Here is a 24,578-nt window from a genome sequence, read left to right on the forward strand (position 1 = left end):
ATATGGTAGTTTCTGTGACACAAGAATGAAATGAAAATTATATATATATATATATATATATATATATATATATATATATATATATATATATATATGTATATATATTTTGCCTTAATGAAGATATACAGCATGATTGGTAAAAAGCCCCAGGGAATTTCTATAGTGGAAAGCAAAGGCAATCTGCATGTATAAAAGACATGATCACAGTCCAAGGATATGGCAACCTTGGCAGAGTGTCTATTTGCCTGAAAGAAGAGAGACTTATGAAAGTCAAACATCTACTTACAAGCTGAAGGTGTGTGCCAGCTGACATGAAAAATCTGGTTCTTGGCCTGAGGGCAGAGTGGAGTGTTGAGGGTGAAAGCAGCAGGTATTTGGAATATTTCCTAAGTCCCACAGTGCTCAGCATGAGAAGCTATAGCTATATGACTCAGACATTCCTTGTGCCCTCTGGACAGTGGTCGCAGTGGAAAGACATACACTCTCAGAGGCACAAATGTATTTAGAAAAACTCCTAAAAAGTCTAAAGACCAAATCAAAAGTCTAAAGTCATAAATCAAGAAATGTATTCTTTACCCTTGACCTGGGCAGGCTTTATATGACAACATAATACTTCACAGCCAAAATAATGGTTCCGGTAATTGGTAACAAAGCATTACATTATTGTGTGTCAAAGTGGGAACCTTTATCCTGTCAAAGATGGCCCCACAAAATGTTTTCAAGATTCAATTCATCCGTTTACTTTACTTTTGCACTGGAAATAAAGTCAAAAGAGAAATGCAATAAAACTCCATACTGTCATTATTCCATTGCAAAGTATACAGTATATCCAGGTGGCACAGTGGTGCAGTGCACAGCATTGTGACTTCACAGCTCCAGCGTCCCTGTCTCAATCCTGAACTCAGGTTACTGTCTGCATGTCTGTCTACTGTCTGAGTTTCACATGTTCTCGCTGTGTTTGCATAGGTTTTCTACTACTGTCCAAACCAGGCTCTCTGATTTCCTCCCACTGTTCAAAAACATGCAGGTAGGCAGACTGACCAAGTTACATTACCGCTAGGTGTGAATGAGTGAGTAACTGTGTGTGTGCATGGTGTCCTGCATTGGACTGGCATCTCATCCAGTATCAGTTCTCCCACTTTGTGCCAAGTGTTACCGGAATAGACTCCAGCTCCACCATGACCCTGACCAAGATAAAGCAGTTACTGAAGTGAATATGGCTACTAGGAAGGCAGATGTTCATACTATGTGGTCTGTTACTAAATAATATGTAAACAATAGAAAATTCCCAAGGTTAGGGTTTCAAAAATATATTTCTTTTTCTTTTTCACCCTTTCTAACTGCCAGGGCCTGTATTTCAACACCTGGACACCTTCTTGTGCATGTGTGTACATATGTTGAGACTTTTACCACATAACCTTGTGGTGACCATCTGACATTATACAATACCATTGTTAACAGCCAGTGTTCCCTTTATTCTTGTTGCCTCACACACGTGATCTTTTTTCGAGCTGTATAACAGCTTGTGGCTGTATAAGTCACTTGTAGCTGACCTACTTTGATGGGATAACTATCAGTGAATTAAGATTGGAACCAAGTTCTTTAATTCCCTACTTTCTCCTGTGCTAAGGCACTTTGGCGTTAATTAGCTGGTTTTCGCTAAGCAATTCATCTAGCTCATGGTATATGATACCAGAAGTAGCATACCATGATACTTTTTTCTTTGCTGCATATCTGAGAGAGTTATCTAAGAATAGTGCTCTTAGTGGCAAATTGGGGAATTTCCAATTCTCACTATTCACAAGCTCAGCTCTTAAAGGAAAGTAGAGCATGATAATGCAAGATTCAGTCTTTCTGGAAGCCAGAGACAGGCATTAGTTCTCTGTTGATCATTTCAGAAATGCAATTGCTGGAACAGATATTTCATGCACACATTGTGCAATGATACCAATGCCAACACAGGTCTCTAGTATGGCAGATCTGGACCCAAGATTGGGGTCAGATATGACCAAATCTAGAATATGACACAAGTCTACAATCCACAAATGGTCATACACAATTACAGATAACAAACAAAATAAAAAGGCAAAAAAAAGAGCTGGTCATACACAATTACAGATAACAAACAAAATAAAAAGGCAAAAAAAGAGCTGGGAGTCTCTTTCAAGGTGGTTGGATGACCTAGTGTCAGATGTGGCTCAGCCGAAATCGTTCTGGGCTGCATCCATTGACATTTGCATCACTTCCTTGGTGGTTTCACCAGATGAGGCAGTATGCACAGATGCATGCTGCCAAAGCACTTTTCAGTAAGTGAAAAGCATGCTCTTTAGGGTTGAGATCAGGCGACTGACTTGGTCATTGAAAAATATTTCATTTCTATTTCAAATCCATTTTGGTGGTGTATAAAGGCAAAATCACAAAAACTCTGTCATTGTCCAAATACATCCGGACCTGACTGTATGCCCAGGAGAATGGCATCTGCATCCAGGAGGTGTGTGCTGCAGCTACATGTTACCAGATTTGTCATTTTGCTGTAAGATCAACATCACCCACCAATCTCCAAAGGCCAGTGAGTGCCATGATCTTATCCAATTACTCTTCCAGTCAGGGTAAATTGGTTCCTCGTGACATGCTGGTAAAGGTTATCTATGTGTTGAAACACCACCCCTGGCAGTTAGGAGGGGTGAAATGGTGCACCAGATAACTGCCTAGGTTCCCTTAATAACTCGGAACCAATGACAAAATGGTAGGAACTGGGAAGTTTTCCAGGGAATGTTGGGCATTAACATTAGTATTTTATAATGTCATAACATGACCACATGACTTTGTGGTGAATGACATCTTGACATCTTTGCAGACAGGCACAAGAAGCTATCCAGGTGTTGAAACACTGCCCCTTGCAGTTATCTGGTGTTCAAAGAACCACGGTTACACATGTAATCTACCATTTTAGAGGTTGAAGCCTTTTGTATTATGGTCTTTTGAGTGTAGATATTGTATATTTGGAATTACAGACAATGTGTATACCCAGAAATGTACTTGTGATCCATCCGTTTTTCTGAGCCAAAGAAAATTGCAAATCTGGAAGCAAAAAATGCTTCCTCGATCCTTGAGTAGTCATTAATGTTTAAACACATTATGCATTAGGTGAGGAATACAATTAACAAAGTAAACACCTGTCCCTCCATGCAAGAAATTGAAAAAATCCCACAGCTTTCTTCCTTCAAGCTGACAACTGGGAGATGAGTGCACAAAGTTTGAGATTTGCAAGGCCATAATTCTCACCTCTATTTATGTGAATTTCAGCATGTCAGTTCAAAATGGCTTCTTTGAGGTTGAGGCAGTGTTATCCCTAAAACATTTATTGACTCACTTTCCTTCTTATAACAAATCTAATAAAATAAAAAAGAACTCAGAGACAAATGGTAGTTGCACCAATGCATTTCAAACCACAGGCTTCATTTTATTGGCTTGATTGAAAAAATTATAAAACTTTGTCTCTTTGTTGGGCATTAAGGATGATAAGAAATGATTAATCCTTCATGATTTATTGTTAGCCTGTGTTTGTTTTGCCATCTACCAAAGAAAGGGATATTTTTAACTGCATGAGTACTGCCTTTACATACTGTGCAATTCTATAGTAGGTTTGCACTTTATAACTGTTCTATTTCATGTTTTAACTCATGCTGCCTTTTTCAATTATATAAAAATAGTAGCGATATTCTGCATGTGTGACTAGAACCATCTTTGATCTCCTATTTGGAAGAGATATACAGGAAACAAGCATAATATTTGCCTATTATTGGAAATAAATGCTAAAAGTTTTTTCTTCTCTGTTACCTGGTGAAACAAGTGCCATACAGAATGATATTTTAATCATCGCCATTGGTCAAGTGCAGATGTGATCATCTTCAACTAATGTTTGACTGGGATGACCTTGGCATTAGATGAGAGAGTTCACAGGGAGGAAATCATTGTCTTAGATGAAAGTCTTGAGAAAACAGGGATTTTCACATAAACAAAAAAAAATGTAGGAAGGTTATATAAGTTATATCTTAAAAGAAAATGAGGTCAGGATGAATTTAAGACCTACTGCTTAGTGTCTTAATAATGGATTTTAGGTACAATTTCCTGACTCCCATTTACACAAAGATGCAGCAAATTGCAATGTTTCCTAACCATGAACATGGATGGGCAATGTAGAATTGGGTTTACTGTCAGATATCTTGCTCATTTGTTTGGAATTAGGGGTGTGGTGATCTATTGGAATGACAGTATACCATAGTAAAGAAATCTGTTGAGCTATATTATTATAGAAGCAATAATTGCTTCTATAAGCACTTCCTGGTGTGTTGCATTCTTTAAAACATGCTACAGAATAGCCTCCCTTTTTAATATCATAACAGCCCTAACAATACACCATGAAGCATGATTTGTTTTGATTTAGGATGGCAATACCTTGTATATCATGTGTGTTAGTTAAAATTAGGCCTAATTTAATATGTTGGGGGTTGTCATGTATATTGTACATTATTTAAGCAATAACACAAAAGGATGTGATTATACTTTTTTGAGAGAAATAGTGCAAAGCCTGAATGCCCTTTACCAAATTTGAGTTCTCTGAACCAGCCAAAGGCAAATGTGACAGCATTCAAAAATATAAACAATGACAGCATGCAAGCTCTCAAAACATGTCAAACTGATGTCAGACTTATTTTTGTCATGCAGAACCAAGATGGACACTAGGGATGCAGTTGAATATGAATATATTATTCAGATTGAACAGGTAATGTTTCTAAACTGATACAAAAATACGGATATGAGACACACTATTCAGGGTTTGTTTGTTTGTTTGTTTGTTTGTTTGTTTGATTGATTGATTTATGTTTTGGGTTTTTTTTCCTGGTTGAGACTTAAGGTGGTTGAGACTAGAGGTATACATTGAGACTGGGATCTCACAGGATGCAACAAAAAAGTTTTGCGCAAGCAGGAGGTTTTTAGTGTCATACAGGCTTGAACAAGCAGTTAAATATGAAGCTCACAGAACAAAGAAAGACCATTAGAAAGACCATGTTCATTAAAGTTAACTATATGTCAGTATGTAATTTCCGGGGGGATGAGGAAATATACTAAATGAAATTTGCTTCATGATCTGTACAATTATTTAATCATTTAACTGTAAATCTGTTATTTAATCATTTAACTCTACCATCACGTTCTCACCCTACCGTCAAACAATCTTGCAATATGCGTAATATTGCCAAAAAATATACCTTTATGTCCGTGCCACTCCAAAAGATTAAAATAATATGGTAGTAATATGGGTCATAAACATTTTGTACTATAACAGCACATCTGCACTTCATTTTCTCCTCCTACAGTAAACCTCCAGTACTTCAGCTGTCACTTCGATATCCCTGAGCTTATAGCTTATAGGTATAGCTAGCTGGCTTTCAAACAGAAATGGGAACGTGCATGATGTTAATCCTGTTTCTCACCATGGTAGCTGGTAACCAGTAGAATCATATATATCAGAGTATAATCAGAATGTTGACCTTTCATGAACATTACTATAGAGCACTTACTCTTGTTGTTGTTGTTGTTCCTCTTTCGGCTGCTTGCCGGATGCCTTTCCTGATGCAACCCTCCCCAATTTTTATCCAGGCTTGGGCCCGGCACTGAAAGCGCACTGTTGAACGTAACCCTAATGGCTGGGGTTGGTTCTCTGGCCGGGAATCGAACCTGGGCCACAGCGGTGAGAGCACTGTGGCCTAACCACTAGTCCTCCAGGGACCCTATAGAACAATTACTGTAATTGTGCAATAATATGTTTATAAAAGGTATATAATGTATAATCAAATGCACTTTGTTTGTGTTTTGTTAAACATAAGCATTTGGAACTTGAAAATATTTTTCAAGTTTACCCAAATATTTTTTTTTTAATAAAGGGGAAAAAAAAACCTTCTGGTATAGGACACACCCACTCTAGGTTTAAGGTACAGATAAGAATTTTAGGAGCACTGCTAATAGACACTATCTGTGACATACATTTAGAGACCACACTTTGGAGCTTTTGACTTTTGTTTTCCTAGTTTTCCTTTCTTCCTCCCACATTAACCTGAATTTCTGCCAGATGTGTACCTGGGTGAACGATCGGTACATTCCAATAGTGCAAGATGTTATCCACATACGTGTGGACTGTATTTTACATTATCTGTCACTATATATGGTATTGTATTTCTTATTTCCCACCCACATTCCTAATGTTTCCATTCCTGAGCAGATTATACTCTTATCCAGACCCATGTGCTTTGTATGGAAAGAAAACCACAAAAATTCCATTTAAAAAAATCAACCCTCCCTTTCGAGCCTTCTGCTAAATTACCAGTGGAATGACATTTGCCTCTGCAGATCTCTGAATGCAGTCCAGTGCTCTGTCTGACTGAGACTTCCTAGAGGACTGGAACTGCAATCATGGAGAATGACTCTCATTCCAGCAGTCAACAGGCGTTCCGCACAGATGTGAGTCGTATAATTATTCCTAATCCATCTGATTTCACTACTTTAACAGTGTGATAATTAATGTAGTTGTATTAACAATACAATGCAATAACAAACTGTGGGAAAATACAACTTTGCATGTACTAATGATTCTATATTTGAGTTACTCAGAGTCTAAAGGAGTTCACATATTTTCTTTGATCCGGTTCAAAACAACAAAAAGTAATGCAACACTTACAGCATATTAACTGAGACAATTACTATCAAATATTTCCTACACATGGGTTTGTATATCTGACTAGTCACCAAAAGTCAGCCTTAAATAATGTTTAAACTAATTTTAATTATATGCCAGATTAAATAAACTTTAGTATCAATTTGTTTTCCTTCAATGATTAAAACTTTTCTACATTATTTATTAAGTTATCTAATTAAGTATTTTTTGAGAATTCTGTGTGACATTTTATTTTCTTATAGTTTCTTAATATTAAAAAAAAAATTAAATGAAAGTTAACAGTGTTAATAGTGTTAATTTTATATAGTATGCTTAAAAGTCAAAAAGCTCTCTCTCTCTGTCTCTCTCTCTGTCTCTCTCTCTCTCTCTCTCTCTCTCTCTCTCTTTTCCTATAAAGTTTTTGATCTCTTTTTCACTCTTCAGGTTTCTCTCTCTCTCTCTTGCTGGTTTAATAGTCTATTGTTGTGTAGAAAGTTCTGTATGTTTTGGGGCTATTTGAATTTTGATTTTTTTTTTTTCATATTTTAGTCAGCTTTAGTCCTTTGGTCCTTTGCTCAGGTTTCCATGCAGAGAAAAATTCATCTTCAGAGGAATGTTGGCACCTCTGATTATTTGCCCTTCTGTTTCCTTGACTTTCCACTAGGAGTAATTAATACCTTGGGATTTCTACTAGGAAGTCTAATTTAAGGGAATGGGAATATAGGCAAAATGTTATTATAATATATGTGTAAACATTTAGTCTTAAATTTTTAGGCTTTTAATATGAACATTTAGCCAAACCTTCTTATAATTAATGGCCACTTTAATGGTGTATAAGCTTTAGAAAAATAAAATATTACAGACAATAAATTATGGGTGGAAAGGATCTCCTACTCTGTCATCTCTGTCTCTGCCTATGAGATAAAGTATTGTATTTTTACTTACTTAAGAATGTGTTCTCTAACACATTCTTTCAGAATATCAGAGATCCTCCTGTGAGTGAGAAATATGTCTAACTGAAACTTGTTTTGTAATTATGCCAAGGCACCTGCAAATATTCAGCTTTTACCCTTTCTTTCATGGAACTTAATTAGGACAAAAGCACAATTTTAGTAATTCGTGGCCTTGGGCTTAAGGAATTAAGTTCAGTGGGTGAACTTTTTATTTTGGATGATTTTAATAAATGTGACCTTTTCTGCCATTATGGTCAAATTCAAATTATACATTTGCTTATAATTTTGTATTCAACTGTGCTCCATTGTACTATACCCTACATCCAGTACATAATTATGTTCCTGCACTGCCATTTAAGCATCTAAATTTTATTTTACTTCATTATTGTTACTTTTTAGGGCTCAACATGTTATTGTACCTTTTGACTGGTTTTATAGGCTCTAACTCTGGTATATGATTTTGTTTGATTGTTTGTTTGTTTTTTAGGTTGAGCTAGGAAAAAAGAAAAATGCTGGATACTTTAGTTACCACTGTGTTGCCCTAATTCTGGGCTTGGTTTTTCTCATGCTGACCCTTTGCATCTTTAGCCTGCGATACATTTGGAGCACAACCCCTGGAAAGGTAAGGTAGTCTATTATACCAATTTATAGGCAATTAACAGATCATGCATCGGAATGATCTATCCTAGATTCTGTCATGATAAGTGCTTTGTCATAATTAGCAGGTAAAAACACAACACAGAATGTTCATTCGGTTTGTTATTACATAGAGTTCAACACTGAAACTGGAAGTGTGAGATATCCCACTCTACAGGCTGAAGAGCCAGCAGATTGGGTCTATGTAACTCATGATGACTCTTAGTGTTTGTGTGTGTGTGGTGTACTTAATGACATTGGCTGTCAGGTTTCTGGAGACTTAATTCAAAGAGGTTTCAGTCTTACATTAATGGGATCTGCTGGGTGGAGGCCCATCTCCTGTCTCAAGTACAGAGCTGTGTGATGGCACTTTAAAACCCTATAATAGACCAGACTGTCATCCTTGAAATGTTAGCAGGGGAATTAAGGGACAAACAGCAAGGGAGTCATGCAGACAGTGGGCCTCAGTTATCAAACAGGATAGGAACAAATTTATTCAAAAATCAGGAGCATTTACACAAGAAATTTGGTTTTCATAAAAATCCAGTTAGCTTGGGGGAAAAGGTTGCTCCTGAGTTTGCTTCAAATCATATAATTGGCTGCAATTATCTTACACTGTCAATTTTAAAAAGTTCAGTTAATTTCCAGCCCAAATTTGTTGACACCTTTTGTGTCATATTAATGACTTGAATGAAAGCAATATAAAACAAGTCCAATTTAAAAAAATAATAATAATAACACTAGCCATTCAAAATGAAAAAAAAAAAAAGAAACGGAAACTTACCCTGTTTCTATGGTAACTGAATCAGTACAACAGCTGAGCTGAAAGATTTAGAAAAATATGGATATCATTGCATGTTTTTGAGGTCACTTTATAGTTTCATATTCTTGTTTGAAATAAGGATTTGTTTATTTCAGTCATCTACTTTTGTATGTTTTAAGCATATTTCTTCCAGTATCCCCTCAGTCATAACTTCTATGAGGTTTAGCCCTACATGGTTGTAGCTGCACCAGGATTGGATATATTTTAAAAGCTTTAATTAAAAGTGCCATTAGTTCATTCTCATTTACTGAGTCCTAAAATTAATAAAAGCTACACAGCTGTACTGTCATGTTAATAGGTCAAGGTCTACTACTATGCCTAAAACAGCTTCCATAAATGAAAGAATGAATGAATGAATGAATGAAATACCCAGAGGATTCACATAACTGGCTATATACTGTATGTGTACCTGATACCATTCATTTCAGTAAACACAAAGGATGGCAAAAGCAAACCTCTTGAACAATCATCACTGAAATGTATTTTTCCCCATCCATTTACTTTTTTTCTTGGATCTTGGATAAATTTCCTTTAGTTGGCTCACTACTGCACCTGGTAACGATTGTGTTTCGTATAAATTAGGTGCATATGTGTATAAACTGAGATGTGCTATATGCATATGACATGTAAATAATGGACAAGTGAGCGTGAGCTTCCATCCACAAAGTTGAAGCTTATTCAGCACTCAAATCCCTGCTTCTTTTGAAGTTGTACATCTGATCATAAATCAGATATAGATATTTATATTCAGTTTGATCAAAATAGAAAATGATGTCTCTGTGAAAGACAATTTTCAGATTTCCCCACTCCTGAGTATTATACTTCCTTGCCAACTAATTAGTAGCCGATACTTCTATAAAGCTGAAAAGTGTCTGTACAGCAGTAGGTCATGGAAGACTGGTCTCATGTAGGCATCTTCGCATATACAGCCATAGAGAGGTTGTTTTTGTTGTGTTTTATTTTCCTATGACATTATTTGCTGTTATTTTATTACAAGTATTGGGGGAAGATAAATAGTTAATAGAAGCCCCACCTCTACACTAAACACTTGTGTGTGTGTGTGTGTGTGTGTATTTACATGTAATAATTATTGCTTTGGCCTCTGACTTCCACTGGGATTAGTCTATCTCCATATCACCAAAAATACTTTAACTTTATAATGCCATTGGCTGTCTTCTGATGCCTTACAATAAAAGGAAAATATTGTTACTAATGTATAATAACACGGAGGCAATAAGTCTATTTTCAGTGCCATGTATAGTTGATTGCACATTTCTAAAATAGAGCCATTTCTCCAGTTGTTTTTATTTTTTGTGAAACAAGATTTTTCTGCAGTCTTTAGGGAGAATAATTATCGCAATGGAGTGACTGGCCTGTCTGAGCAGCTGCTTTAGGTACTCCCTCTGGGAAACACACTGACTTCAGTTTGAAATCTTCCTTGATTTACCATGTCAGGCTCATTTATCCATTTAGTGGGGGCCTGTTTCCACTCCTCCACACAGGCAGGAAGATGGGACTTACTGCTCTGCCAGACTGGAGTAATGCTTTCTAACCCCCACCTGTGGAGAAGCAATGGAGAAGAAAAGAGAGTGGGAGAACAGGGCATGTGAGCCTTACAGTATATGGCTGTTGCTGGTGTTTGATTGCCACACACCTAGCACCTATAAAACCACCAGCAATCACATCTGAATTTTAGCGATTTCTTCAATTAAGATTTAAGCTTTGAATTTTGAATATTTTTTCTATCCAAGAACACTTTTTTCATTTATTTTGGACAGTGAGCAATACATCCAATGTAACAATGCAAGTTTTCAGCTGGTGCAATAGCATCTATTCTCAAATATCGACAAAGGCAAACGGGAACATTAATGACCTTTAAAAAGAAAAACAAGTTCATTTTGATTGGCAGCAGAAATTGCTCAAAAGCAGACTGAAAGGAATATCCACTGTCAATTTCCTCCCTTTTTACCCATGCACCTGCACAGCAGCCCTCACCCTATACATTGCAATTTAAAGTCTGTTTGAGTTTCACATCTTGTTATATTCTTACATCATACCAATTTTGTGCCAATTTTGTTCAAACCCAGTCTTAGACTCCCATTCTAGGTAGATTTTGGGGTTCAAACTGTATCGCCTACTCAGTAAATGATTTTCATTTTTTATCTTGAATAAATTAATCATTGTGAAAGAGGACAAAATGAGACATGGTTGTCATATGTCATTTTATATATATATATATATCTGAAAGTCATATGCAGTATTAGGGGTGTAACACAATGCCATTATCTGTATCTGTATCTGTTTAGTGCTCAAAATGTTCATATATGTTTTCATATTCTGATTTAAACTGAAAATGGGAAGTTTTTGTTTTTTGTTTTTTTAATGTGTAAACATAATAACTGTGCCCTGCAAAACACTTAAAAAAACAGGGCTGCTAGAACTTACAAGTAATTTTCATTCACAAATTATAATAGCACATTTGCAGGACATAACTTTATTCCACTGCTGAATCAGATGGCCTGTGGTACTTTCTATCTTCTATCTAATGTGACTGAGTAAGCAAGCCAAAAGTTTCAAAGCACTTATGTCTTTCCCAAATCAAGAATCTGTTATTTGCAATTGACAACAATAGCCAAATAATAATAATTTATTATGTTTACTTCAGTTTTGGGGTTACATTACAGAAATTTTGCTGCACCACAAAACTGTTAATGTGTTTCGAATGAAAAGATTGAGAAAAAGAAGAAACATGTATCTACTTTTTTAAGTGTTTGTGTTGTAGTGGGGATGGGAATTTTGATGAAACCCACCAACACTCTGCAAGCTTCTGCAAGCTTCTGCAAGCTGTTCTACATTTAAGTAATAATGTCGTGCATGTGCAACTTTTTGTTTGTTTTATTCACACCTGTTGTGAAGCATGATGGTAGCAGCAGAATGAATTCAGAAGTCTACAGAAACATTCTGTCTGCCACTTTACAGAGAAATGCATTCATTTCTTCATCATGCAGCAAGACAATGACCCAAAACACACTGCCAACACAACAACGGACTTCATCGGGGGAAAAAATTGAAGGTTTTAGACCAATCAATCACGAGACTGTAACCCAACTGAGCATGCATTTCACCTCCCGAAGAGGAGACTGAATAGAGAAACCCCCCAAAACAAACCACAACTGAAAGAAGCTGTGGTACAAACCTGGAAAGGTATCACAAAAGAAGAACGCAACAGCTTGGTAAAGTCATTGAGTCACTGGCTTGCAGTTACTGCTAGCAAGGGATATGCAACCAAGTATTAAGTGTTATTTACATTAAAACTATCTGTTCCAATACTTTTGCTCACCTAAAATTTGGGTGGTCTGCCACCAAAGGTGCCATGTTTATTTATATATAGGGATAGTTACCCTTTTGTAATGATCATGTTATTTCCCATTTTGAGTGGAGGTTTCTTTTGTTTGGACGGAAGAATGGTAGAAATGTGGTTTTACATTAGGTCAGTAAGGCAGTCGAGCTGAAACCGAAAAGTGCATCTCCCATTACTGTCATGTTAATGAACTTGCTTTTTTTTTTTAAGTTGTTAGGTTGCTCTTTTTTAAAGTTGTTAAGTAACCCCGTGAGCATGGTCGCAGTTTCCACGTATAATGATCACATATATACTGCAAACCAGAACACCACTGCACACCACAGTTAACTTGTGCCTCAAAAGCCTAAAGAAAAGATGAAAATTATGTTTCCTCTACCAAAAAAGTTTGGGCTAGTTTCAAGTCTTTTTGAAGGATTTTTGAGTTGAGCTGAGAATTTTGCTGAAACCATGTCCACCCCAGCCCCCCAGCAATCCCCTCCTAATTTTTAAGGTAGCTGTGCTTCAAAAATTTAAATGAAGTAGATTTTGTCTCCTTAAACTAAAAACCTAACATAAACATAAACATAACATAAACTAAAAACCTAACCTGAATACATATATATTCTTCCTTGAATGAAATTAAAAACCCTTTCACCATTTTAAAAATAGACTCTCACAAATAAGATTTCTTTCCTCTCTACTGAGCTATGAGCTAAAGGGTGTTTTCACTCAAATACAAAGTATATTGAATGTGCAAATGACCTTTGCTAGACCTAGATATTTTGAATACTGAGGTTAAATGTGAAATCACTTTCATCATGGAGTAGAGTTCATCTTTCTACTAATAACACAGTCAGTGTCTGCAAGTAGAGTAAACATGGGGTGTTTATTCGTTCTCATTTAGCCTAGGTCTATAATTTTGCACTCTGCTGCAGACAGCAAAATCATGTCAGTTTAGCTCTTAAGAATGTCCTTTAAAAACATTCACTGTCACTAATTGCTATAAACACAGATGTATTCCTCAAATGAGGATTTGAAAACAGCTTTCAAATGCCTGACTGCAAGTATTAACTTATTTTCAGAACATGATTTGAAATAAGTAATTAATAATTGGAAAAGCCATTTCAGGATTACACTGGTGATCTGCTAAAGCAGTAAAATCCAATGAGAATGCAAGAAAATGTATGCATGTATCTGTTGATATTCCACACATTTCCATTCACATCTACAGTCAGAAACCAACTTCATGTAGTCAGGTGCAGGACAAATATTTTGTAGCTTAAAAATGATCTTAATTAATAGAATTGCAAATAGGGATTGAAAAAACACGAGTAATTGTATTTTCCTACATATTTAAACTTTACTTAAGTATTTTTTAATTGAATACTTGAATTCTTCCTTAATTACATTTCCAGGAAAAAAATATCTTACATTTTTATTTAGATCTTCAAAGTACTCATTACAAATTTTGAAAGTCTCTTTGCCTCTCTTTGCCAGCCAATAAGTGTACACTGCATATAGGTCAGATAAGAATCATGTTAATTCAGATTCTTCAGTCTTAAAGTAAATTAAATGATAAATTAAATTAAATGATACTTAATATTTGGTTGCATATATCTTGCTTGCAACAACTGCATCAAGCTGGAAACCCAGTTTGACATCACCAAACTGTTGCATTCTTCTTTTTTGTGTCATGCCAACGCCAGAAATGGCATCCAACTACACTTCCCAGTCCACAGTACAGCCTAGAGTAATGGCAGCTGAGTACTACAACACCCAAACTCTCTCACATTCACACTCACCCGATTACTAATCACACACACCTGGACTCAATCACATCCAAAGCACACTCACAGTTTAAAAGGACATTTGCAAAGTATATGCTCTGTGTCTGTTTATCTGCCACGTTATTGGATTACATCCTTGTTTTGTTTGCTATGTTTATTAAAAGTATTGAGTACCTGCACTTGCATCCTTGCCTGAATCCTAACAGAATACTTCACCTTCAGGTGGACGTAGCAGGCAACAAGTAGTTGCACCAGGCACTAGTGGCTCAGGGACACTTCATCAGATAGCAACAGCTGCAAACTCGCGCAGCTCCAAACCTCCACACACGCGATGCCTACTCCAGTCTGCAATGTTTCCCCACCTGTTTCACCATTCTTTGCTCATCCAGAGAAGTTCGCAGGTTATCAAGCCAGCTTTAGGGGATTTATGTTGCAGTGCTTGCTTTACTTTGCGGGTCAAGAGGGGATTCCAGATAGCACCAGGGTCACTCAGTTCATCAGCCTGCTGACAGGTAAAGCTCTAGATTGGGCAAATGCCATCTTGAACCGTGGGGGGGGGGGGGGGGGGGGGTAATACACATCACTTCCTACGAGTGTTTCTTCCAGCGATTCCAGCAGGTGTTTGACCATCTGCCTGAGGGAAAGGAGCTCATCATCTTCAAGCAAGGTACCCAGAGCGCTGCCGAGTATGCCCTCCACTTCCGTACGCTAGCAGCAGGCAGTGGCTGGAACGAACCAGCTCTCAAGGTTATTTATCGCCAAGGGCTGAACAAGGATCTGCTCACAGAACTGGCCTGCTGTGATTATCAGTTAACCCTTGATGCCCATGTCCATACTGGCTCAACACCCTGATAAAAAAAATGCAGGGATGGAGATGAGTGGAAGGCAGTATTTAGCACCACCTCTGGCCACATCAAATATTGCGTCATGCCATATGGGCTATCTTCGGCACCCGCAGTCTTCACGACGTGCTGCAACAAATGCTGGGAAAGTGTGTCATCGCTTACATCGACAACATCCTGATATACACCCCCGATGAGCCCGCCCATGTCCAGCACATCAACAGGGTGCTAGCCCAACTACTCAAGCACCAGCTCTACATAAAGGGAGAGAAATGCAAATTTCATGTGCACAGGGTAGCCTTTGTGAGCTACGTAACAGGGCCAGAGAGGGTGTTCGTGGACCACCCCCTGTGGCCTGTGCCTACCATTGTCAAAGAGCTACAGTGATTCCTGGGATTTGCCAATTTCTACCAGCGGTTCATACAGGGCTTCAGCAGCATTGCAGCCCCACTGACTGCCCTGTTGAAGAATGGGGCTAAGAAGCTGCAATGGAACCCCATGGCCAATCAAGCCTTTGAACAACTAAAAAATGCCTCCACCACAGCACCCACCCTGAAATACCTTGACCCCACAAAACCACTTATGGTTGAGGTTGACGCGTCAGAAACAGGGGTGGGGGCCATACTCTCACAAAGAACAGAAGACAAACCCAAGCTCCATCCTGTGGCCTTCTCAAAGAAGCTATCACCGGCCGAGATGAATTACAACATCTGAAACCCAGAACTCTTTGCTGTCAAACTTGCTCTGGAGGAGGGGCATCACTGGGTCGAGTGAGGCCTCCACCCATTCACTATATATGCGAACCACAAGAACCTGGAGTATATCAAATCTGCCAAATGACTTAACTCACATCATGCATGCTGGGCAATGTTTTTCTCCAGGTTTAACTTCACTCTGTCCTACTGCCCTGGATCAAAGAACACTAAAGCTGACTCCCTGTCTCGCTTGTACCACGTACCCCCACGTGAGGTGACAGAATAATACATCCTACCTAACACACAAGGTAGACACACTCAAATGGGACATAGACCATTAAATTAGCGAGCTCCAGGGAGTGAGAGTCCCCACCGAGTGCCCTGTGGGAAGAAAATTTGTGCCTTTATCACTATGGGACAAGCTTATCACATAGGTTTATCACAGATAATGTGTTCTAAATGAATACAAATACTATTGTTTCTTTTATTTGTTTTTTAAGAAACCTTGCCAGAAAAGCTCACAGGGTATCTGGTTGAGCCCATAGGTGTGTATCAGGGCTGGGATCGTGCAGTCAACAATGGGATGTTGTTACTTTCATGCATGTGTTAGTGAGTGGTCAGATATGAAGTTTGCAGGATAAAGACCACATTCATTAATATGAACATGCTGTGCTGTGCAATGCATTTACTGCATCCTTAATAACTTCCTGGTCAGGGTCACAGTGCTTTAAATTAGTTTGTTTATATTTTGGGTAATAGAACTAAATTTGTTAGAAAATGCAGTGTATGTCCAAAAGTATGTGGACGCCTAAGCATAGTTTATAAAGACATGGTTTATCAAGGATGGTATTGAAGTACACACATAGCCCTGACATCAAGCCCATTGATCACTTTTGAGATGAACTGGAACGCTGACTGCATTCCATCCTTTTTGCCCAACATCAGACCCTGACTTCACTAATGCTCTTGTGGCAGAGTAAGCACAAATACCCACAGCCATGTTTCAAAATTTAGTGGAAAGACTTCCTTGAAGAGTGGAGGTTATTATAACAGCAAAGGGGGGCTAAATCTATAATGGGATGTTCAACAAGCACATATGGGTGTGATGGTCAGGTGCCCACAAGCTTTTCGCAATGTAGTGTATTGCAGACAAGTACAAACAAAAAATAATAATAACTGTGCCATCGAGATTAAAAAAACAGTCCGGCCCACATCACTAGTTGAGAACAATAATGAACTTGAATGATGTAGCTGAGGTCAAGGAACTGAGAGAATTTATAGACTATGATGATAGTGCTGGCATTTCTACCTCTGTTTTTTCTTCCCAGGGTTTTCCAGTGTGTCCAGGTGCATAGTGGTAGGGTTCATGTTTAATTTAAAAAAATAATAATAATTTATGTTTAGACCATGCCCACCTCGTGTTTAAATCCAAATACAGATACAGATATGGATATTTGGAGCACTAAACAGATACTGACACAGCTAGTGGCATTGTGTTTCAACCCCATTGCACAGGCATACATGAATGCATGTCTAGAGGTACCTTCTTCCCCATTAAATGGCATTAGATGCATGCAATGGCCACCTCCTGGTGTGAAGCAGCAACATAAAGTTCACCATCTACTTTCACCAGGTTTTATTCTGTGTTTAATTCAAGTGATCCTCCCCCTCAGTATAATGCAACAAATTCTCAGTAAAGAGCAGTATCAGCACAGGAAGACAAAGGAAGACACTGAGTAATTCTCAGTTTCGATTAACTATTGTATTTGCAATAGGTTAATTATGCACTGTCTGGCAAAGTGTGCCATCAGGATGCATTACAAACTCTCATGTTGACTTTGATACACAGCCTTCACTAGGTCCAAAGTAAACTATCCTTGTTGTACATGTAACTATAGAATCACAGTTAAATGTAGCATTCCATTTTATATCCTTTTTTTAGATTTTGGTCTTAACCACATTTTGTCCAAGCTGAGATGCTTTTCTGCTCACCACAGTTGGAAAGAGTGATACAATTACACTATATCCTTCCAGGCAGCCGAACCAATCTGGCCATTTTCCTCTGACCCCTCTTGTCACCAAGGTGTTTCCACCAACAGAACTGTCACTCACTGAATGTTTTTCGTTTTTTGCACTGTACTCTTTAAACTCTAGAGACTGTTGTGTGTGAAAATCCCAGGAGATCAGCAGTTTCTGGCTAAAGTCAACAAGATCACACTTTTCCCCCATTCTGTTGTTTTATGTGAACATCAACTGAAGCGCTTGACCTGTATCTGTATGATTTTATGCACTATGCTGCTTCCACATGTTGGATGATTGGATAACTGCATAATTGAGCAAGTATATATATATATATGTATATATATATATATATATATATATATATATATATATATATATATATACATATATATAAAACACGTTCATAACTGTCTATATAAATCTACAGATTTTTTTAGACTTATATATTTATATTTGTTATATGAATATTAAGATTTGCAGCAAACTCTTGGTTAGCTGTAGTTTGCTGAATGCTTTCCTTTTATTGGCTTACTGTCACCTACATAAATTAGATATGTTTCACGTAAATTAGATTTATAATAGGCAAAATTCTGGTGTTTTGAATACACAGGACAAATGATGAAGCGAAAAAGTGATTAGCAAGCGAGAGCTTGTTTCCATGCAGCTGAAGCTGATTCATCATTTGCACTCAGATCACTGCTTGTTTGATACTGTGCAACACTTTAATGCAGCAGATGCAAATTTGTTCACACACCATTCTGTGCAAGTTTCTGAGTGTCTTAAAGAGGGCCATCCACATACGCAAACCTAAGAATATAAAGGAAATGTTCTGCATGGGTGAGTAGTCTAAGATCTCGCTACAAGCCTTGTAAGACATTACACAATGAGGCTTGGTGTTATTTTCTCCAGGGAGATTAGTTCCATCCATTCCATTCACTGTACCACTTATCCTACACAGGGTCGCAACGTAACCTGGAGCCTATCCCTGGGGACTCGGGGCACAAGGCAGGGGACACCCTGGATGGGGTGCCAACCCATCGCACAATTCCATTCAGTTAAACTCGATTGTATTTATTTGGTGAACTTGAATTTTTTTTTTAACAATGGACAAAGCAGCTTTACAGATATCTAGATATAGATTTAGATTTATAGTCATGGGAAAAAGAAAGTGCTTCAATCCTTCAATTCTATGTTTTTATTTATCAAGGCTTATATAATAATTTTGTGGTCCTCACCAACTTCTATAAACAAACAAATAACCTCATATGACAACATGAAAACACAACAGATTTCAGTATGTAGTCAATTTTTTCCCAAACAGAAAACCAATATTCAGAAACCAGGTGGGAAAAAATAAGTACACCCTTCCTACTTCTACAATCATTAACAGAGTAATTAGCAGCCAGGTGTTACTAATGAAATGCACAAGATTAGTTCATCATCAAGAAGTGTGACTACCTCTATAAAAGCAAAACTTTTGGTAGTTTGGTGTTCTGGTGGTGTGTGTCTACATCATGCCAAGAAGGAAGGACATCAGCCATGACTTCAGAGAAGAAATTGTTGCTGCTCCTCCTCAGTCTGGGAAGGGTTATAAGGCCATCTCCAAACTATTTGAAATCTACCATTCTACAGTGAAAAGGATGGTTTACAAATATAGATCCTTCAAGACAGTTGCAAATCTTCCCAGGAGTGGGTGTCCCAGCAAATTCAGTCCAAAGTCAGACGGTTTAATGCTCAGAGATACTGTATAAAGAAAAACGCAAGAGCTACATCAGCTGACCTGCTGGTCACACATTAAATGTTTACGTTCATGACAGCAGAAAAAGAGTGAACAACTCTGACTTTCATGGAAGAGTGTCTACGAAACAGGCCTTTCTCTCCAAAAAGAATATGGAGCACGACTTTGGTTTGCAAAATTGCATCTGTGATTATTTCAGCTTGTTTTGCAGCCAGAGGACCTGGGAAACTTGCAGTCACTCAGACTCCTCTTCATACCAAACTATTCTTGAGACAAATCTGGCTGGGACAAAATTGGGCTGTGCAACAGGACAATGACCCCAAGCACCCAGCAAATCACCATCTGAATGGCTAAAGAAGAAAAACAATTTTTCCCCACCTGGTGTCTGAATGTTGGTTTTTGGGGGTAAAAATGATTACATATTGAAATCGAGGTTATTTGTTTGTTTATAGTCGGTGACAACCACACAATTGTCATTTAGGCCTTGATAAATAAAAACATAGAATTGAAGGAAGCTGTACTTTCTTTTTCCCAATTCTGTAGGTACCTAAAGAGCAAGTGATGATGGTGGCAAGAAAGAAATTCCTTGAGATGTCATGAGGAAGAAACCTTGAGAGCAACAAGACTCAAAAGGAACATCATCAAACATCAAAGTATTTTTGATTTCATTAGAGATTTTAGTTTTAAATCTGTAGTATCCAAGTGTAGTCATCCACTGAATAATGAATGAGACTTGGGTATAAACTGGTACAATCTTTAGGCTATCTAGGTATCCGTGTAGTACCGTCCACAGCAATCTCACTGCAATTCATAAGCTAGCCATGTGGGGCCAACCTCAGTAACAGCAAGTGATTCTCAGGTGAAGGATGCTCCAAGCCTCAACAAGCATTAGGATAAAGCATCAGGATGGATCAGGCAGGCCAAGGAGTCAGGGCCACCACCATCTTATCAAGTAGCAGGAGTAACTTCTAGGGCAAGAGAGAGGGACAGAGAGTTAGAACAGATTATGCTTCTGTCCTACAGTGGTTTAAAAGGATGTACATTGTGCACAAAGTGCAAGCAGGGACTCTGGCAAGACAAGCTATAACAGCACAACTAAAAGGGACAGCCAGAAAGTAAAAGAGGCATGAGGGTGCCCTAGGACAAAAACTCCACTCCACCGTCAACAAACTTGCTCCTGTAGTCTTCAGTATTCTAGTTGCTAAAAAAACCTTTATAGCATTACAGATTATTAGTAGTATTTATAGCTTTACATGCTATTAGTAGTATTAGTAGTATTTTATAATCAATGTGAAATGTTACTGGTAGCCAGTGCAGTGTGAATGGGGTGATATGTTGAAATCTTCTGGTTCAAGTAAGGGCTCTGCCTTATATAGTATATACAATTTTGCTTATTTTTACAAAGTTGTCAATAATTCAGGAGTCACTGTGGGTCATTTATAGTTCAAAGTGGTGTATTTTTATGTAAATTAAAAAGAATAATAATTAGCTATAGCAAAAATTGCTTAGCTACAACTTGTTGAGTCTTACAAAACCCCTGATCTAAAATGGTTGCCCCTAAACTCACTCTATTTTCCAGACTTTCAGTCTGCAGTTTAAGATGGAACTGGATTATTAATGTTTTTACCAGCAAAAGACTATTTTTGTCCTCATTAGTAGCTAATGCCATTCATCTAACCAAATTATCATATGCATCTAGAAGGCTGAAAGCAGTGACCTTCTGCTCTCACAAGCTGTTTCTAAATGCCACTTAGTCACTTGAGGTACTGAGCATACTTGGGAGATTTATGCACGATGTGGCTGAGAACCAATGAGCAATAGTTCTCTTCCTGCAGTAGAGGTGACCTCTCTTGTGGGTATCTTGCTCACTGCTCATTTTTTAAATGGATATTTAGTTCAGTATTTGCTGTTAAATTTTTTGTTTTACTTTCATCTGGACTCTGTAGAGTGTCCCAGAGTACTACCCAGAGGAAACATCTTAGTTGAACACTATGTGTGTCTCCCACTGCCATTTCCATGCGAGAAGATTGATCTGTATTTGCACTCAAACCTATTCAGAAAAACAATCAGTGACAGAATCCACTGCGTCGTGTTTACATCGGTTTCAGTCACTCATACTTCACTGACGTAGCGGAGAATGATAGCAGGTAAAAAGTGAGATTGCAAGCCTTTGAGATAAGAAGTGGTTGGAAAAAAAATTCTCACCACTTCCATTTGTTTATGACATCATTCTTTTTTTCCAGCCCAGACAGCACATTATTAATCCCAACACAACCCATATGCCTAGCAATACTAAGCAGACCCAATTCCCCTCCTGAATATAGCTCTATTCCCCACATAGTACATCAGATCAGTGTGATTTATCACTACAGTGAGTTTGATGAACTTGTTTGATGTGTGAGCAGTCATGTATGTGCTGGGTACAAAAAAATTACCAGTTCATTTAAGAAAATGAAAGCAGACACTGGTCAGCCACAACATAGTGGCCAAACATGGCAAGGCATGGGTGACATTCGGAAATGGGAGAGAAAGTAGACCATTACATTCCCCTGACTTTTAGAAATTTATATCGAGGAAAGTGCATGCTTGGAACTGAGAGTAAATTCTCATTTGAAAAGCATAAATATAGAGCAAAAGAATGGCACATTGAAAACTGTTTTCCCTTGTAAATTCCTCTGTAATTCCCAGCAATTATATAAGTACAGAGAAAATAATCTATAGATGATTACATTAAAGAATACTCAAGAAAAAAATACCTTTTTTTCTAGGTAAGTTTATCTGAGAGAAGTATAATGAGAATGCTCATAAATCATGTTTAGTGATCACAGTTTACAGTTCATCAACCATCTGATGAAGAACATCAAATAGGCTGGTATGATAGGTCTGTGAAAATGTATACTTACTAACTAAATTTATTTCTTTTCATTGTTTTTGCCTTTTAGTGAAAAGATAATTTAGCTCAGCTTATAAACATATATGTTTTTCGTACAAAAAAGCTTTTGATCTTCCTTTGAAGATGTGTTACATATTTATCCTTAATTAAATATACAGCCAAATAAGATATCATTTTTACACTATTTACTTTCTAAATTCACTTTAGAAATCAAAATTATGGTGATATTTTGATTTCTATAATAGGTATGTTTGATGTTTTGCCTCTCATTTTTAATAAGTGAAAACATTGTCTGGATTTGTCATTCAGACACGATTTTTGAAGGCCTCAGTCCATCAAGTTGAATGTAAGAATGTAAGAAGAAATGTAAGAAAACAACCCTGAAAATATTTCAAAAACCAAACTGTAGGCTGACAATTAATTATGAAAAAGATCAAATTCCTAAAGGAGTACAACTCACTTAGCTGACGATACTGTCTATTAAATAGTGACCATCACCTTCCATTTTTCGAAGCCAGCTTCTGTCCGGAAACAGCTGCTTGTCTTCATTGCGTTCATCACCAGATGCTCCACTAAATGAGTCTGGCAGCCCTGAAAGCATTTGCTCCCCATTTATCTTAAATGTAATGTACATGCAGTCTGACAGGTCTTGTCATCAGTGTCCCCATCCATAACTCATTTTATCTCTATCTACCCAGCAATAGCTTGCTTTTTAAGACTTGTGAAATGCACCCCTAAACAGTTGGTGCATATAAAAAGAAATCAAAACAGTGCTGTAAATTAAACGCCTAGCAATGTAAAGCTAGAGGGAAAGCAGACCAAAAAATTGTTTGGGGCCCCCAGCCAAATTCAGTCCACTGGCATTGAATGTTGCCTAAACTGAGAATGTTGTCCACATATGAACTTCATTCACATAGGCTTTGGTAAACCATTGGCATATGGCCTATTAGCTATGCTTATGAACATAAGCAATTTTCACATTTTCTGTTTTGATGTGTAGTAAACATTTAGTAATATATACAAGGAATGATTTGGAATGTAATTAGGAATATCAGGATCTGGAAATCATTGGTTCTCTTGGGGTAGAGTATATTGAAAAACATGTGACAGGCAGCAGGAATAAAGGACATGATAACATGTACACAGTGGCTCACTTGGTGGACTCTGACATGGATTGAACACATGTGAATGCCATCTGCTTTCTCCAACTGATCTGAAGAAGTGATTTCCCAAGAGCTTCTAAATTTCACAACAGTAACATTTCTCAGAGACTAAATGCTCTTTTACTTTTATTGCTTTTAGAAGAGGCTACTGTCTTCTCTTCTGCTGTCACAGCCAGTTCACTACAATGCCTCTCTCTCCAAGTATTCTAACCCTGTTGATTACAAGCAGCTGTTCCTATTCATCTATGCCAAGAAATACACCGCTCTTACTTATTCTCATAGCAACATCTTGCCAACTTCCTGCATGAGTTCTGAGATTTTACTATAATGAAATTGGACCTTGGATTATTAATGCACTCTTGCCTTTGGATTACTCCTTTGTCTTTGTTGTTTTGAATCTAATTGTGTGTGCACCTTTGGCCTGGATATTAGACTTGAACTTATTTTAATTGTCCTTGCATGGAACTTATAAATTACTGCACATAGGTACAGACCACCCTGCAGAGTCAGGCTTGTCTTTCTTTCTGTAAGCACCTGAGAAATGAAGGCCAGGCATTTTAGAGCATCTGAAATTTTCATTATAAAAGTAGAAGCACAGGACAAGCTGTAAAGTTCAAGAGCAGCCACTGTTAGTTTGACTCTTTGAAAATGTATATCACTCAGTGTTGGGTCCTTAGACTATGCCAAAGTGAAGCCTTGGAGATAATTTTTTTTGCTCATTTGTCTACACATCTGAGCAGAAGTTAAGTCATGATCTGCAGGAGTGCAGGGAGCCAATGGTAAGGAACAGTAGGAGACCCTACAGTCTTAGGCTATGAGAAATGGCATGCTGCTTTTGAATCCATAATTTCTAGCATGAAAGAAAAGAATACTTAAAATACAAAAACTATAATCTACAAACTAAATATTACATGACAGTATAGCCTCTTAAAAGATTATGTTTTTCCCTTGTCGAAATTCATGAGAGGATA

The 24,578-nt window shown here is 37.6% G+C and overlaps 1 protein-coding gene across 1 annotated transcript in view; it reads left to right on the forward strand.

Annotated features, from left to right (window-relative positions):
- Positions 1–6,349: 6,349 nt before the first annotated feature.
- Positions 6,350–24,578, forward strand: part of tnmd (tenomodulin) — a 41,269-nt gene continuing 23,040 nt past the window's right edge. The window contains exons 1-2 of the mRNA XM_026917577.3: positions 6,350–6,522; positions 8,156–8,290. Coding sequence (XP_026773378.1) covers positions 6,475–6,522; positions 8,156–8,290 — 183 coding nt within the window. The 5' untranslated portion in view covers positions 6,350–6,474. The remainder of the gene's footprint in view (positions 6,523–8,155; positions 8,291–24,578) is intronic.

The sequence above is a fragment of the Pangasianodon hypophthalmus genome, chromosome 7 (genome assembly GCF_027358585.1).
Source record: "Pangasianodon hypophthalmus isolate fPanHyp1 chromosome 7, fPanHyp1.pri, whole genome shotgun sequence".
NCBI lineage: Eukaryota > Metazoa > Chordata > Actinopteri > Siluriformes > Pangasiidae > Pangasianodon > Pangasianodon hypophthalmus.